At 40.4% G+C, this 18026-nt stretch overlaps 1 protein-coding gene across 14 annotated transcripts in view; it reads right to left on the reverse strand.

Moving 5' to 3' along the window:
- LOC130076194 (peripheral-type benzodiazepine receptor-associated protein 1) overlaps positions 1-18026 on the reverse strand; it is a 187628-nt gene that overhangs the window by 26662 nt on the left and 142940 nt on the right. For 13 of the 14 annotated variants that reach the window (XM_056241180.1, XM_056241189.1, XM_056241178.1 and 10 more), the window contains 9 exons: positions 14138-14244; positions 13913-14022; positions 12042-12929; positions 9595-9746; positions 8317-8811; positions 6762-7235; positions 6169-6327; positions 5083-5847; positions 3296-3380 (listed from right to left, as the gene is read on the reverse strand). In XM_056241180.1, coding sequence (XP_056097155.1) covers positions 3296-3380; positions 5083-5847; positions 6169-6327; positions 6762-7235; positions 8317-8811; positions 9595-9746; positions 12042-12929; positions 13913-14022; positions 14138-14244 — 3235 coding nt within the window. The remainder of the gene's footprint in view (positions 1-3295; positions 3381-5082; positions 5848-6168; positions 6328-6761; positions 7236-8316; positions 8812-9594; positions 9747-12041; positions 12930-13912; positions 14023-14137; positions 14245-18026) is intronic. The other variant, XM_056241188.1, reaches the window with a different exon arrangement.

Here is an 18026-nt window from a genome sequence, read left to right on the forward strand (position 1 = left end):
GAGAAACGTGCGCACATGAGTGACACAGAGTGAGAGCGACAGGAACAGAGAAAGACACACCAATGTCTATTCAGATACCAACAAACTTTGTGATTTTGAATAATGTTCTTATGGACCAGATTAAAATGACCTGACTGGTCAAAAGTTGGGAGTAATTGAGTTTTTGAAAGATGTTTAGGCTCACCAAAGCTGCATTTATGTAATGAAAAATACATTAAAAACAGTACAATTCAAAAATATTAATACAGAACTGTTTTCCACTTCAATACATTTTTTAAATTATTAATGCAATTTATTCCTGTGACTACAAAGCTGAATTTTCAGCTTCATTACTCCAATCTTCAGTCTAACATTATCCTTCAGAAACCATTTGAATATGCTCCATCATTATTGGTGCTCAATTTTTAATAAGGTTCTTACTGATATTGATAAGCACCTCAGATTCAGATTGTGCCAATCGATGGATTACTACATGAATTGATTCAACCAATCTCTGTTAGCTTAAATTATATGTTTATCTCTGTAAAGCTGCTTTGAAACAATCTACGTTGTTAAAAGCGCTATATAAATGAGGATGACATGACTTGACTTGTAGGAGACTGTAGATAAAAATGCATTAATTTAAGTCACCCAAGTGTCTACTAAATAAATAAATGAAAATGCAAACTGTAAATAAATGTAAACCAAACACAAATGCCCCCCCAAAACCATCTGTCCTATATATTGGACATGCATGCAAAATAAAACTGCTGTTCTGTACTTTGGAGTCTGACAGCCGGACTCAAGGCCAAGAGGTCGAGGGTCAGCAGCACCCTGAATTCATCAGGATTGTATTCCTGTTTCTGGATGAGTTGGAAGGGGGCGGGTTAAGGAATACAGTGTAAAACAGAGATGCATGATCAGTGGTATCTGTCGTGTTCGTGTTAAGCTCCAGCAGTGAGATGTGCTCATCTCATTAGTGAGGATCAAGACCATCTGTAGCAACAATCAAGGGCAGGGCAAAGAAAAGAGGTCATTTCACAACCTCTGTGAGTCACATTTAAGGGCAAATATTCAGAAAAAAATAGCTACCTTTGGGAAAACCTCCTTTTGGGGATGTCGTCAAAGGAAACACAGATTAAAAAAAATAGTACAAATTTTGTAAAATATAGTAAAAGTGCAATGGTGTATATTAGTTGTCCACTTCAAAATCTCTGTGATATTATGGTCACTAGACATGACTTGACTCTCCACCAATTCATATTTGTGGGTTTTAAATCAAATAAAATGTGCATCTGATCACATAGAAAGCATTCCTTAAAGGAATACTCCACCCAAAAATGAAAATTCTGTCATCATTTACTCGCCCTCAAGTTGTTGCAAACCTGTATGAGTTTCTTTCTTTTGCTGAACACAAAGGAAGATGTATATTTTTTTATGACCAATAGTTTATTGTTTTTCTTACAAACAAGGTTACCAGAATTAGCATTTTCTCTGAATTATTTCAGTGTGGAAGACATAGCTGATAACAAATAACAATATACACAATAGAGACAGATACACAAAAGGAATAATAATAGTAATGAGAAAAAAAGAAAAGATTTTTTATTTTTTATTAAATTGGAACTATATACAATGCCAGAGATAGGTCATTTACAGATTGAAAGTGTCTATTGAGATAAAGATGATTAAGGCCATGTTTACACGGAAACGATCTGAAGAGAAAACGCAAAAGTGGCGTTTCGTTTTCACTTTTTATTCTGCGTTTAGACGAGCGTTATGGGGGGGAAATCTGCGTGCATATGGAGACGCAAAAGTGTTAGAAATGCGATGTAGTATGCACTCCAGGCGGCTAGGTGGCAATGTGAAGCACTGCCACACAACAACAACAAGTCCGTGCGCCTGCGTACAACCTTCCTTCTACTTCTCTCCCTAGTAGCGCGAAATTGAAAAGACTCTTGGACGTTTATCAGAGCTGCTAGGGCAACTTGAAGGTCCGACGTATGGAAATAATCCGACATGTTGGTTGTTATTTTCCTGTACTGGCGCATGCCTGTGACGTAAATGCGTACGCGACGAGAGCCGCCATGAGCAGATTTGCGTTTTTACCCGTTTAGACGGAAACGCGACGGTGGAGCGTTTTTAAGATTTCCACTTTGGAGCGTGGTTTCACTTTTTTGCGTTTTTAAGCCCCAAAAACGCTGTCGCCGTGTAAACGAAAGGCACATCCGATAAAATATTATTACGTTTTCACCCGGAATCGTTTTCGTGTAAACAGGGCCTAAAGCATCTATAAAATAACAGGAAAACAGTCACATTTGCCTTGATTTACATCTTGGTGTACTCTCCTACACCATTAGATCACTTAAGTCTTAATAATAGAAATCAGGCTGTCATGAATTCGGCTCCAGTGCCCAATAGTTTTAATCTTTGCTCTATTAATTAAGGCAGAGGATCGTTCCAAACGAACGATATCTATAAAATAGGACAACCATTGCTGTTTTGACAACGAATTAGGAGGAAACCAAGAACTAATTATGGCTTTCTTGGCAGCTGTTAACCCAGAGAAAAGAGTCCGTTTTTGATTTAACGTAAAGGCATCAGAGGGGACATTGTTAAGAAGGAAAAGACATGGCTCAGGATCGATTGTCAATTCCAAAAGTTGTGATAGAACAGAAGAGACTTTAATCCAAAAGTTGGAAATCGGAGGACACAAAGGAAGATATTTTGAAGAACGATTGGAACTTTGGCACCATTGACTTCCATAGTATTTTTTTTTTCTACTATGGAAGTCAATGGTGCCAAACAACTGTTCCAATCGTTCTTCAAAATATCTTCCTTTGTGTTCAGCAGAAGAAAAAAACTCATACAGGTTTGCAACAACTTGAGGGTGAGTAAATGATGACAGAATTTTCATTTTTGGGTGGAGTATCCCTTTAACAAGCGAGTTCCTAGGCAATCTATGTACCTAGGTTTTAATCAAATCAGTAACCCTAAGAATGAGCAATAAATCAGTCTCAGAAAACAATACTTATTAGTTTTATCTAGGAACAAAAGAAGTCCCAATTTAGATTGGGCTGACACACATGTGGGTGTGGTTGAAAGTACATTTGGAGAAGAAGGGCAGTCTAAAGTTGGGTGGGTTGGGAAGAATCTGAGATGGATGTGATCTAAACGAGAGCTGTATGCAGTACACAGTGGTCAGGTATTATCCCGGAAGCTATTTTCATAGTTGTCAATTCCTCCTGTGTCATGACAAGCTGTCTAGAGTTAATCTGCTTCTATAGTGAGAGAGAGGGAAGTGAGAGAGTCTCACCTCTATGCAGTCTAATTTCAGAGCGTGCTGATTTTTGAGTGACATCGCACCACGTTGCACCTGGATCTTCTCTTCCAGCTGCCTCCTGATGTAAGAGAAACAGACAGTTAGATGATGACAATTGGTGGGAAACAGTCACTGACTAACATCACGGTGGGATGACGGCACCATCACACAAACTGCATGTAATACCACATATGAACACTAGGGGCTCCAGACTAGAACAATCACTTGTGAGCCACTTGCTGCTAATAAAGCATTTTGGGGCCAAGTTATACTTTTTACTTGGCAAATAACAGTCCATAATATATGAATTGCCACGCTTGCATTTTTGAACATTTGCAGTAGTCCGTGTTCCAATGTGAAGTTTACGTAGCTTACTACCTGCTAACCAAAAGATCTGAAACTGACTACAAAACTATTCAAGCTTCAAGCTATCTAGCTATTTACAACTGACTGCGATTGCATTGGCTAAGTATTTGCATATGTGTTTGTGCACCTTTCTAGAGTATTTAAAGAAGCCACATATTTTTACAATATGAAGTTTTGGTGTCTATGCCAAATACTGATGGCAAATACTGTAGATACAAATAATGGAAAATGCTGTAGATTGATGCAAGTGATGCAAAGGTTTTTGTTGAATCAGTAATTAGCCTGGAGCCCTGAAATACACACACACACACACACACACAAAACTATTGTTTTAGCAACATTTGATTCCAGATAAAAAGCAGCAGCACTTAGGGTTGTTCTTCATAACAACACCGAGGAATTATAAGAACAACAAGGAGATCCCTTTTGCAGGTACAACATACAGTTTCAAACACACATCTGTATTGTCCAGTCTTTGCTTTAACTGCTTAAGCAGTCTCTGGACAACCTTGACAACATGTGGGGCAAGAAGCATCCCCTTAATATCAAGGAAAGGAGATGCACTACAGCAAGTAAACCTCTTGAGCGGTAATGGAAAGCCAAGGCCTTAGCATAGCAACATTCTAACTGAACACTGGAAAGAGTACAGTAAGATGTAGGACAAATACATAGAGAAGTGCTGTCAGCTACACAACTACAAATATGAAGATGCCTTGACTAGAGACTGGGAGAAAGGGTGTAGGGTACACAACCAAATGCAAGGAACGAGATGTACAGACTTAAACCTTTTGCATCCACAGTAAAATTAGTGTTCGGGAGTCACTGTGTACTTGGTGGAATCCCATGTTGCACAATAACCACTTAACATCAAATGTGGTAAATTAATGCATTTGAAATGCTAACTCCATGTAGAGTTTGGAATCGAGGGCCACGTCTTATTCACAACGGACGTTTGGTTTCGTTCTGACTTTCAGTTACATTAACAGTTCTGTAACATTCTTCCCTAACAACTTCCTTCCGGCATTCTTCCTTAACAACTTAACATGGAATATACATATCAGAGGTGCTAGGGTAGTGAATGCAATAATATTGTCCACATTTTCTCAAAACTACTCTTAACTCTAAATCTTAATGAAATCATTAAGTGGAACTAGAACCATAACTGCTCAATTTCTTAAGATCGTCATTGCTAAATTCGAGAACACATTCTAAGCCTTTCAACTATGATTCTGCAAGTTGGAAAAGTTAAGCTACAGTGAACTGATAAGAACAGCAAATGATGTGGGTGCAAACCAGCGCTCATCTTTGCTTTTAGGACGCAAAAGGTTTTAGCCATCTCCTAAAGGGATGGGCAGGTTTCTCAAAGAAGGCATCTCAAGGGACAGCAGGAGACAAATGGACAGAGGACAACCCACCCATGAGCGGTTGCTTGGGGGCAGCTCTGGCTGGGATCTGCATGTCAGGGGCAGGTTGTGGTACTCATTGTTACCACCCTCCACCCACCACTCAGAGCTCATCTGGTCTAATACAACTTCTCCAGGGTCAAACAGCTGTTGCTCCTCATCATTATCAGTTCCATAATCTACGTCAATCTCTGTCGAGGGTCCAGTGGGCGACTTCACACGGTGTACGGTCTTGCTAACTAAATACGGTCCCTGCCCTGTTCCTGAAGATGCCACAATGCCAGAGAGATCTGAAGACATCTGGCTACGGAGTAAGGCCTCTCTCCTGAGTCGATCGCCATGTGCTTTGTGGGGTGTGCGGCGCACACCCACACTTCCAGAACTAGGCCCAGCGTACAGGCTACTATCAGAGTCCAACTCCACCTCCTCCTCATCCTGATAGTTGATGGTGTCCACTGTGTCAGCATAGTGCACTCTGGGTCTAGTCCTGACTGGCGCTGTCCCTTTGTACCTCACTACGGGCGATTCAGATTCAGTTTTATGTCCATGTTTTTGGTGGAAGGGAGAATGTCGGCGACCCTCGCGTCCACTCTGGTGGCCCTTGCCTGAAGCAGTCCGGCCTGGGGAACGTCTAGTATAGGGTTCTGATTCGGTGTTGTCTTCCTCTTCCGTGACTTCTGGGATGCTGAAGAGATGTTTGTTGTGGTAGACCTGAGGGGGGAGCTTTATAAGCTTCTCCCAAATTTCTTCATCACTATCAGTTTCCCACATTTCACACTGGGGTTGTTTTAGAAGTAGTAAAGGACAAGGCGATAGATTGAAAACATACAGATGAGGAAAAAGGTTGGTTTTGTTTGGTGTCAAAAGTTGAAAATAGAAGAAAACAAGAAAAAGAAACAAGAAAATTAAAATGCAACAGAGGAAATATAAGAACAGAAAGAACAGAAAAGTATGGCTAACTTTGTATTTTAACAAGCAAAAATGCTGTATCACACGGCACAATTACAGCCAATCAGAACTTGCCACGTCGCAACAAGACTCAACATTTTGTCCAAAGGTTCACTGAGGAATACTAAGTGTTCATGTGCATGTACATACCCTTCCCATACAAGCTGTACCGTAACCTCTGGAGGGGACGTCAGTTATAGTCTCAGAGTACAGATCTTCTTCCTCTTCCTCCAGTATGTCTGACAGATCAGACCGACTGCTCTCCCCATGATAGTCTGGGTGAGTGTCTATAAGACCACCAGCATATACCTGATAGAGTACAAAAGAAACAACCATTTCAACAGGTTTCTGAGTCTCTAGGTCAGGGGTGTCCATTCCTGGAGGGCAACCTTAATGCAGAGTTTAATTCCAACTTGCTCCAACACACCTGTCCGGAAGATTCAAGTAATTCCAAAGACCTTGATAAGCCATTTCAGGTGTGTTTAATTGGGGTTGGAGCTAAACTTTGCAGGGCAGTGACCCTCCAGGAGCAGAACTGGACACCAGTGCACTAGCACAACACAATGTTTAAATCAATTAATGAATTACTCTAAAGTTCACATCAGAGTAACATCATGCATCAAAAGGTGTTTCTCTGATGGAATAAATTTGTATATCAAAAGATATTCAAAAAGAGTGCAGTATAAAATGATCTTAATCGCACAGGTACACATATGGTCTCCTGATTCGGTTTGGAAACTGACCTTCATACGAGGTTGAGGTACAGGCCGCAGGAACTCCTCCATGGACACAAGCCTGGTGTTTTCCCTGTCCTCCTCAGGCTCTGACTCAAAGGGCGATGGATTGGGAGGCCTCAGTGGGTGCGTATCCGGGATATTAAGAGGTTCCTTTCCTGGGATGTTAACTTTGGGGCATGTGTAAATTGGTGGCGGTGTATGAAGTTTGGCACAGGGGTCCTCCAGGAATTCGGAGAGGGAGGCAACAGGACGTTGGACTCCTGGGCTGTCTGTCTCTCTGCTGGGGTTAAGCGCTGCAGGGGCCACACTGGACTGCACTTGCACTGATGCAGGTACAGGAATGAGCACAGGCATGGTGGCAGATGCTGGCACAACCACAGGACCTGGCACTGGCATGTGTACTGGTGCGTTCAAGGGAGCAGGTACAGCCATGGACATGACCACAGGTGCAGGTGTGACCATGGGTGCAGATACACTCACCTGTTAATGGATAACACTTTTACTACTCAAACTGATATAATACTCATTCCCAACCCTAAAGAGAAACATTATATATAATATATAAACAATAAACAATATATATAAACTGAAACTATACTCTACATGAAATTGGGTTAATGTGTAATGGAGGCAAGCGTGGAGCGCGTTGAGTAAGACCAGTTACATTTTGTGCCGTGACCCGTATGGGAGTGAGGTTTAGGAGGGTTGGTGCAACAGAGGCAAGCTAGTAAGAGCGGTGTGTGTAAAACTACACTGCTAGCGATTGACTCTAGAGGCTGCGGTCTTTAGCGTCTTTGTTTGCGAGCCTGCCTCCCATGCCAGAGATGCCAGTTCAAATCCTGCTCGGAGCGGGTCGAGTGGAACCAGTTACATTTGGTGCCGTGACCCAGATGGGAGTAAGGTTTAGAGGGGTTAGTGTAATGGAGGCAAGCTAGTAAGAGCTGTGAGTGTAAAACTCAAGAGGCCTTTAGAGGTGTGCTTGCAACTGATACTAGAGGCTGTGGTCTTTAGCGGACTTGTTAGCGTCTCTGCCTCCCATGCCGGAGAGACCCGTTTGAATCGAAATAGAAGTGGGTCGAGTAGGACAAAATGCAGTGGCTAAAGCTTAGAGCAGGGATGCAAAAGGTTAATGATCTTAACCAAAAATCAGATCTGAAAAAAGTGGAATGTCCTGGCTATTTTCCAAACAACAAAATGAACTAAGGGCTTTATATTACATGGTTTATAAAACTTAAGTCTTACTTCCTCTGTAGTTCTCAAACCTATTTCGAGTTTGACTATTTATAAATAGGGCATGAGGAGACACCCCAGAGTTACAGAGAAAAATTGTCAGCTCATTATGCAACACTACTGTTTACTTTTATGATAAATTTGGTGTTGTTTTTTTGTCATTTTTGGATCTCGACAGCATTCATACACATACTTTTTTTGTGTTCCACAGAATAAAGAAACGCATACGTGTACAAATTTTTTTTTTGGCTCTAAAAGGGTTTGCTACATGACTACTTGCACAGAGCAGTGAATAAAACTGTAGACAAGCAGAAATTTATTTGAGACCCACCGTTGAGTTAGTACGAGAGGCACATAGTGACAGTGCTTCTTGTGCTGCCATTGTAGTCGTCAGCGCTGCAGTTGATGTTGGGTTTGCCCAGGCTTCTACATAGGACGCAGGAGAAGGAGGCACCTCACAAGTGACTACTTTGGGCGTGTTGACATAGACTCCCCGAACAGGACCAATGGTGTGCTCGTCTAGTGTAGCAGCGTGTGGCAGAATGGGCATTTTGGCAGCAGAGAGAGATGTGGCACAAACAGCAGGGTCTGGATTGGCACTGGCCATGAGGACACTGGCGGTAGCTGGCAAAGACTGGCATTGAGGCAATGAGGCACCGGACATGATAGCAGGCAATTTGGCGGGCACATTCACCGACAATGAGTCCACCGACTCGCCAAAAGCTGACATGGTTCGGACGGTGAGCTCATGGGCCGCCTGTAATGTCTGGATCTGAGATGGACCAATCAGAACGCTGCCTGCTGTGGGCGACGACACCTCTAATACCTGAAGACAGAAGCAATCGTTAAGTCACGATGAACACTCTGAAATAATGGAAATTAATTTGTGAATTTAAATTTGAGTAACATCAAGATTTAAGCTCTGCTCACTCCGGACATTCATGAAGTGCACACTATTAAAGTCCTCCTGAAGTCAATAATTTTATCCCTAAAAACTCATCTTTGATCACCAAAATGACATATTTAAGCATTTTTCCTTGAATAATTTTTTCATGCCTTAAAATAGCTTGAATATAACTCTACACCCCTGCCTCAGTTAGTATACGCAGTTCTATGAATAATATAAATTAGCCCCGCCTCCACTAACTCACAGCAAAACCACTCGTGGACGATCACACGTTGATCTGATTGGTTACAAGGTAGTTTGTGACGTCAGAAACACAAGCGATTTCAAACCGAGACTGTTCACTGCCGTTTTAAGGAGGACTTTAAACTATTGAAGAAGGAACATATATGATGAGCACTTAAATATTCATCATTATATGGGTATTTCATGTATTTGTATTATAATTTTAGTTTTAGTTTTATAAAGAAATTCATACAATTTATCATTCATGTAGTTCATACACTTCAGTAAAAAATGTAGATCCTAAGCATAAAGCACATTTACGCTTAGCCTGTTTTATACACATTTTTAATTGCTTTTTATATAATATAAAACATAATTTATACAGTATAAATTATAGTATAAAAATATAAAGTCGACTTATTCTCAGATGACTTTTTTGTTATTTTGTTAAAATTATGCAAATTGGTCACAGTCATTCACCTTCTTCTTGTCAGCATAGATGGTGTAGCCAGTGACTCGGACACCATTGGACGTCCCGGCAGCATCTATAGTAACGGGCAGCCAGCTGATCTGAGCTACTCCCGGAGACGGGCCCTGCTCCAACTGCACATCCAAAGGAGCATCAGGAGGACCTATGGGACAAAGCAAAGGGTCAAAGGTCACACCTAGAAATGTTGAAGTTAACATAAAATAAAAATGGACTTTTTTTATTAATACATGTTGTTCCCGGTCTTATTGTAAGCGTTTCATCAGTGAATGCTATTCCAATGAAAAAAAAATTCAGTTTTTCTTTTAAGATAATGTCTCCAAACACTCTTATTTTTTTAAACTCTTTAGTTTACGCCAATCCATTATGCCGTTTATATTATGAATTACATCCTGACATATTCTGAAATGCAACAAAATAGCTTTATTTATCTAATGATTTATCTGTGCACATCATTTTAAATTTTAAACATGAGATCCACCAATAGCAAACCACAACCATCCAATCAATTTCCAATAGACAAAATCAAGCCCCGCCCCACATTTTTTTCTTGTTTGAATAGCTGATTCACTTGGATATATGTCACAATAGGGAAGTATTTATTTTTTATTATATTATCATCTTATATTATTTCAACCATAACTTCTGTTTCATGCAGAATATAACTACAGTTTATCTTCTCTGACTGCTTCTAGCCCATTGGCAATGCAAGGTAGACTGCTACTGTGAAAATGCGCTTTGATACGTTTGCCTGATATCATGTAGAAGTCTAAAAGCGCAATTTAGCAGTCAAAAGCTGAAAATGCATTTGTCGGTGCCGTGGTAGCAAAATACGTATTCTGGTTGAAGACCATATACATTATATACATAAGGGGCTTTTGCACCGGAGGAACCTTTTTTATAGTTTCTAGAACTATTGGCGGAAGTACCCGGATTTTGGCGTGTTCGCACCACAGGAACTAGGAACGATTTTAGTTCTAGGAACTCCACTTTGGAGGAAATACTTTAGCTCCTTCTTCAGAGCCGGGTCTAAACCAGCATTATAGGAACTATCAGGGACGGTAGTGTACGCTGATTGGCCGAACACATGTGAATGTATAACGTATAAGACCGGACTGTTAGACAGATCGTAAACTAATGAACACGGAGAATGCAAGCACTGTGTCCTCAGGCTCTGGCTGACGTCTCTCAGCGCCGTCAAAATAAAAGTCCGGAGCGCCGTCAAAATAAAAGTCACAACAAAAATCACGGCTTACATCACTTCAGAGTACCTACTGGCGGTGCGAATGCAACCAGGAAAACATTCCTAAGGGAACCATTAGTTCTCGGGTAACCACCCTGGTGGCTAGTTCTTATAACTAAGTTCCTAGAACTACCCGGTACGAAAGCCCCGGTAACGCTTCCTTTTACAGTCCTGTTACCCATGTACATACTATGTACTTATTATAGTAATTACAATTACTGGGCAACAACTAGGTACTAGGGGTGTAACGGTTCACAAAATTCACAGTTCGGTTCGATACGATACAGTGGTGTCACGGTTCGGTACATTTTCGATACAGCAAAAAGAAAGAAATGCCAGAGAAATTTCCTATTTATTAAAAGAAAAAATATTTTTAAATAAGTTTGAGTTTTCCTACATCTTGAAACTTTCAGGTTTATAAACGGGGGCAATCTTTGAAGGATGAACAAATAATGTTTTGGTCATCACATAAAAATAACATTTAAATATAGGCCTATATTTATAATATTTAGATAATATTTGAGTTTTTTGAAGTGCTGGAAAAAGATGTGTTAAGTACTTAAAAGCATTTCACTATTCCAGCCAAAGTTCCATGGTTACAGTTAGTGTTACTATATTAAATCCACGGTGAATGTTGCTGATCTGTGGCCTATAACTATAGCCTATAACTAGTTCATTCACGGCACAATGTTTCTCCTGGTTCCCACGTCAGCGCTGTTTGATCTAATAGAGATCTACGGTTAATAACGGAGAAATGTGAATGCTTCTCACTAGATCTCGCAGCGATGTTATTACTTCAGAGGCGAATTCAAATGTTTTCTTCACTGGATCTTAGCGCTGTGTTGTAACAGTGTCGCTTGATCAAGATCGGCTCGCGCTGCACAGATGTCGCTGGTCCGAACTGATAAACGGTCCGTGAAGCACAATATAATGAGTAGCGCAGTTTCATTCCGCTTTCATTACGTTCGCCATTTGATGTTGCGCAACGTTGTGGTGATCGCGCCAGCGCGGATTTTGACGGCAGGAAAAATGGTCCAAGGAATCGTTCGGTTTGTATGCGTACCGAACCGGAAGCCTCGTACCGAAACGGTTCAATACGAATACATGTACCGTTACACCCCTACTAGGTAGTAACCCTGAACCTACCCCTAACCCATGTACTATACACTAGTTTCTGGTCTCATCTTTGCATCTCACCTGCAGTCAGGGTTGTGAAAGAGGTCACTACGGTTTTGCGTTCTCGGCACTCTGGCGGTAGTTCCCAGGCTGTGCGGTGTGGCCTGGCCTCCACTTTAACGCTGTAATTCAGGTTGGGTGTGAGGTTACTGAGGCACAGTGAATAGCATCCCGCCTTTACCAGCTCGCACTCTTCGTCATTCAAAGACACAATGTGCACGTAGTTACTGTTGCTAGGTAGCCAGGTCAGGCTGGCCGAGGTAGCCGTTACACGTTCGACGCGCAGGTGAGTCGGCGCCACGCACACGTCCCGCCCAACGAGGATACTGCAACGCAGCTGATCCGAGTTCCCGCGCTCCGTCAGACTCTGCACTGCAATCCGATATGCTTTCTGCGCTAAATCCAGCCTCTCCAGAACGGCCTTCGTTTGGGTACCAAATGGCACGTTGATCCGCAACTCGTGGTCCACGTAAACATTATAGCTAAACACTGAACCCCAGCCGGACGGGACTAGCGGAGACTCCCAGCCAATGATGATACTCTTGGCTAGCTGCTTGATTAGTGTTAGCTTGCGGGGGTAAGGCACAGTGTCCACCCCCACCTCCTCTAGATCCAAGTCTAAGCCGTTGGTGAGCGGGACGGCCTGGGCAGGGTTAGCGGGGTTGGCTTTGGCATTGTCACCGGGAGCTGAGGCTGTCGTGGAGGTCTCCGTCCTCTCGGAGGTGCTGTGGGCGAAACGTAAGTGGTGTTGGTGCAGCCGCTCACTGCCGCTGTGAAAGCTGCTCTCCTGGAAGGAATTATGGGAAATATCGCCAGCCTGGTGAGGGTGTGAGCTCATGAAGTCGTCGTCCGACACACGCTCCACAAAGTTGGAGGGAACGAGGCCTCTTCTACCATCCATCAGCTCGCCTAAATGGTTTAACACAATAGTGCTAGTTATAGGTACGGCAGTGTTGTTGAAGGAAATTTAAAGTAGATTTTTAGAAATTTGAATAGTAAATCAGATTTTTACATTTTCAGAGGTAAACTCACTACCACAATGCTAGAGTGTGTTGAGTAGTTGGTTATGACCTTTTAGTACACATAGTGTACTTACATACATACACACATACATAAATACATGTACATACATGCATGCAAGCATACATACATACATACATATATACAATACATGCACACTTACATGTACACATACACAAACATGCACGCATGCATACATACATGCACACAGTTACACGCAAACATACATACATGCACACACACATGCACCCACACATACATACATGCATACATACTTACACACATACATAAATGCACACATACACGCACACATACTTACAAACACACATAATCTCATACACACACACTCATTAACCCACGCACACACCACACACACACACACAGTTGCATGCACACAGACATGCACGCACACACACACTTACATGCACACAGACATGCACGCACACATACACTCATACATACATACATGCACACATACATACATGCACACATACATACATGCACACATACATACACGCACACACACACACACACACACACACACACACACACACACACATACATATATATATATAAGCATTTATGAAAACCTTTTATTATTTATTTAAAAAAATAATTAATTAAAAAAATATATTTATTAAAAAAAGTCTGCTCACGTCTTTTTTTCACTAGTCTAGTTCAAAATTATTTCAACAGCTAATGCTAGTTCAAAAAAAAAAAAAATTAAAAAACAACCTGAGGTCTGTTTTTTTATTCAGTGCATTTACAGCATCTACTGGGCATTTTGAACATTTAATTTTTTCTTGCTCCACACACTTGAGGTTTAATTTGGTCTCATTTATCTTATAAAAAAAATCAATGAATAAACTCACCCTCATAGAAGCCGTCATCATCCATGTCTCCATAGACGTAAATGTACTCTCCCGCAGTGAGGGGCAACTCAACCTCCGGGTTATCATTAGGACCATCATAGGGATTGTAGCTGCATTTAGAAATAAAAACAGGCATACATTTAAAGTGTCTAATTTGTTCGATGTTTGTGGCAGTTTAGTAAATGCTGAAAGCAGAAATCATTAAATAAGTATAGTGGTGTTTACCTGTAACGTGCAATGAAGACCTGGAGTTTAGCTGCTCCTTTACTGACCGAATACGGCGCTGGAGAAACGTCAATATCCAGCTCCTCGACTTCACTAGCAGTGTCCACCTGAAACACACATACACAAATACTCAATATGAGATTAATTCAATATTAAATGGATGATTGAAATATGAAAAATGAATGAATTTGGTATTTGTGATTGTGATTTGGATCTAAAACAAAGTTGGCCTCTTCTTTGGCAGGTTAAACCTGTTTTAATCTAAACCAGTAATTCAAATGAGTTACAGCAGGGAAAAACACTGCTATATGCAAATAATATAATGCAACCAACCATACAACTGTGCATAGGTAGGATAATAAAACCAAAACACGGATATGCTTTTAATTCCCAGATGTTTCGTTGTTGATGTGAAAGGTTGTGTTTCCAATCAAACACTATGGAATCTACACTATATGGACAAAAGGAATGGGACACCTGATCTATACACCAACAGGGACTGTAATGACCAGTGATGCCGGTAACGCGTTACTCTAATCTGAACACTTTTTTCAGTAACGAGTAATCTAACGTGTTACTATTTCCAAACCACTTATCCAAGTTACTGTGCGTTACTATTTTTGTCATTTTCTTTAGTAGAAATGATGGCTGATATGCGATATGAAACTGAAATGTGTGTGAGAAGACAGAATCACGACACACCCCTTCCAACTCCCAGAGTTAGCTATCCTTCCTGTCCAGATCCAATGCTACCACATCTTTAAATTACTATTAGTATTATTTTAAGTTAACATTTTAAAATACGTAGACCTACACCACAAAACTAGTTGAGGATAAATTCTTTCAAATTGGGCAATTCCATCGTTATGGACGTGACATTTGAGATAAAAAACTTGAAATGTAAATTCTCAGAAAATGCATTTAATACTAATATATTGAAACGTCTGTTTATCCATACTCCCTAAATAAAGGAGTCCAGACATTAGAAAAACATCAGTCTACAGTCTACAAATGCATTTTATATTTAATATGAGGGAAATACACATCTGTAACGGACGTGACACAAAAAACTTTAAATTTTAGTTGGCAAAAGTACAAAAAGTAATACTACCCACCGGATGAAGAAGGGTTGGCTCTCTACAGAACATAAAATATTCATTTTGTCTTATTTTTCGTGTACGCATTTATGAGGGAAAAACAATGTTACGTGAAAGTTCCCCGTTACGGACGTGAGCGCTATGAAAGCGGCACTGAAAGACTGCTTTAAAACTTTCACAGAGACATCAAACAGAAAGCACAAAGCCATTCATTAAGGTAAATTTCGTTTTTGTATAAATTGTATCTTAATTTTAATAATTGTTTCATCAACCAATTGCCTGGATTTAATAAATAAAAAGTAAATATAGCAGACAATAAATCATGACACGGAGGCGCTGGCGCGTGAACAACTGAAACACAGCGTATAAGGTAGGCTTATACTTGCCTCACACACCTGAGAAATATATCTATAGAAAGCCTGAAATGTGTACTTTTAAACAGAACAATTGAAAAAGAAAGAAAACAGACTGTTCTCTGCTTATGTAATCCGTATGAAATGTGCATTTCTCTCTGGCGCGTTCACTAGTGATCGCGAGTCAGGTCAAGAAAGACTGTCTTTTGGTTTATGTTTTAGAAAAACAAGTATTTATGTTAAGTGAAGTAAAGAAAGACTGTCATTATTTTTTATTTTTTATAAAAACATATGTTAAGTGAAGCCAAGAAAGACTGTCTTTATTTTATTTTATTTTAAAAACATGTATTTTTTCAGGAAATAGTTTAAGTTTATGACATTTAAGACAACTTAAAATGTCAGGAGATACATTGTTGACGTTACTGTTAAAAAGGGATGTTTTCGGCAGCTGCTGAATGTAACTAATAAAGTAACTAAGTTACTTTTTAAATCAAGTAATCTGTAAAGTAACTAAGTTACTTTTTCAAAGTAACTGTGGCAACACTGGTAATGACATTGCATTCTAACAGTCTTCATACATAGATATTAATATAGAGATGGCTTCCATTCCATTCATATCAGCTGCACTCTTCTGGGAAGGCTTTCCACAAGATTTTGGAGTGTTTCTGTGGGAAATTTTTGCCCATTCATCCAAAAGAGCATTTGTGAGGTCAGGCACTGATTTTGGACACGATGGGCTGGCTCGTAATCTCCGTTCCAGTTCATCCCAAACGTGTTTGATCGGGTTGAGCTCAGGACTCTGTGCGGACGGGTCAAGTTCTTCCACACCAAATTCATCCAACCATGATTTAATGGACCTTGCTTTGTGCACTGGGGTACAGTCATGCTACGATAGAAAATGGCCTTTCCCAAACAGTTCCCACAAAGATAGAAGCATAGCATTGTCCAAAATGTCTTGGTATGCTGATGCATTAAGATTTCCCTTCACTGGAAGTAAGGGAGCCCAACCCCTAAAAAACAACCCCACACCATAACCCCCCCTCCACTAAACTTACAGTTGGTACAATGCAGTCATGCAGGTCATTATCAGAGGGATTTTGTTAATAAATCATTCCTGGCCTGATTTTTGTGACATTTTAATCAAACTAATTGGCTAAAATCGATTTTTTTAAGGCTATGGACAGTATATTTTTATTTCCTATATCCTGAAATACCTTTACTGTTTAATACCTTTGATCTGTAACATGAGATGGGCGCCACCATGTTTGTTTGGGCCGCAGGTCAGAGAGTCCTGTCTGCTGTGTTTATTATGTTGTATTTATTTATTATCACTTTCTCCCGAAATACATGAAAGTAAGTGGGCGGTGAACTGGGAGAAGAATTGAGTAAACTTTATAGTTACTTACACTGTGTATATGATATGAATAAAACACGTCGGCAAATAAATTTGAGTGGATTGTTATTGCTGCTTCCATAGACACCATTGTGTATTTTAAAAACACTGAATAGTTGTGATATATGACGAGCTCGTCCGTCTTTGTCGGTTTGATTCTGTCAGTTATGTCATGTCACTGTACATTCGCTCCTTAGTGGTCAGCTGCTGCAAAGTGTGTCAAAATCGAAATTGCTGATGAGATGTAGTGGAAAATTAGGATGTTACGTTATCCCCCATAGACCCCCCCCCCCCCCCCCCAATAGAGATCTTCCAACCCTAAAGGTGAGTGCCAAAACTTTTGTCCATATAGTGTATCTAATTACAAAGATGGCAGGATGGACAGATTGCATAACACATTAATCCTCAAAAACATGAGCAAAACTCAAAAAGACAATTAAACTAAATCACTAAAAACTATGCATACATTGCACTTATTTACTTATGCATGTAACCACTGGCAAACACCAGCCTCTCACATTATGCTCCACATGTAGAACGTTTATTAGTAAATAATAATGATAATGACAACAGGTCTGTCCCTTAGTAAACGTACAGTGTCAGCAGCTGAAATCATCTAAATATAGTGATGCTGTGAGTAAGAAGTAAATGGACCCATGCAGGCAGTATTTATAGCTCAAGGGTAAAACCTTTTATGGATAATCACTTACAACTACTACAACCTTCATAATCCAGCACTGCACAGGATTATCTCACTGAATATCAGCTTTAGACAGCCACACGCGCGCCAGAGAGCGGCTGACCTCTGACCCGGGGCCAGTTTCTAAACTTCACAGCATCAAACAAAAGCTCAAAGGTACACTCGACCCTGTAACCCAGAACGAACCCAACAAATGATCTGCATTCTAGATAATTCTGCACAAAAAAGTGGAGTGAAAGAAATAACTCTGTGTCTAAGATTGTAACTTTTTGACATTTGACAACAAGTCCCAGTTTATTCCGACCCATGTAAAGATATGAACTTGTTAGCAGTGTTATTTTAGTAT

This window comes from Rhinichthys klamathensis, unplaced genomic scaffold, assembly GCF_029890125.1.
Source record: "Rhinichthys klamathensis goyatoka isolate OS25496 unplaced genomic scaffold, OSU_Roscu_1.1 h1tg000633l_1, whole genome shotgun sequence".
In the NCBI taxonomy this organism is placed as follows: domain Eukaryota; kingdom Metazoa; phylum Chordata; class Actinopteri; order Cypriniformes; family Leuciscidae; genus Rhinichthys; species Rhinichthys klamathensis.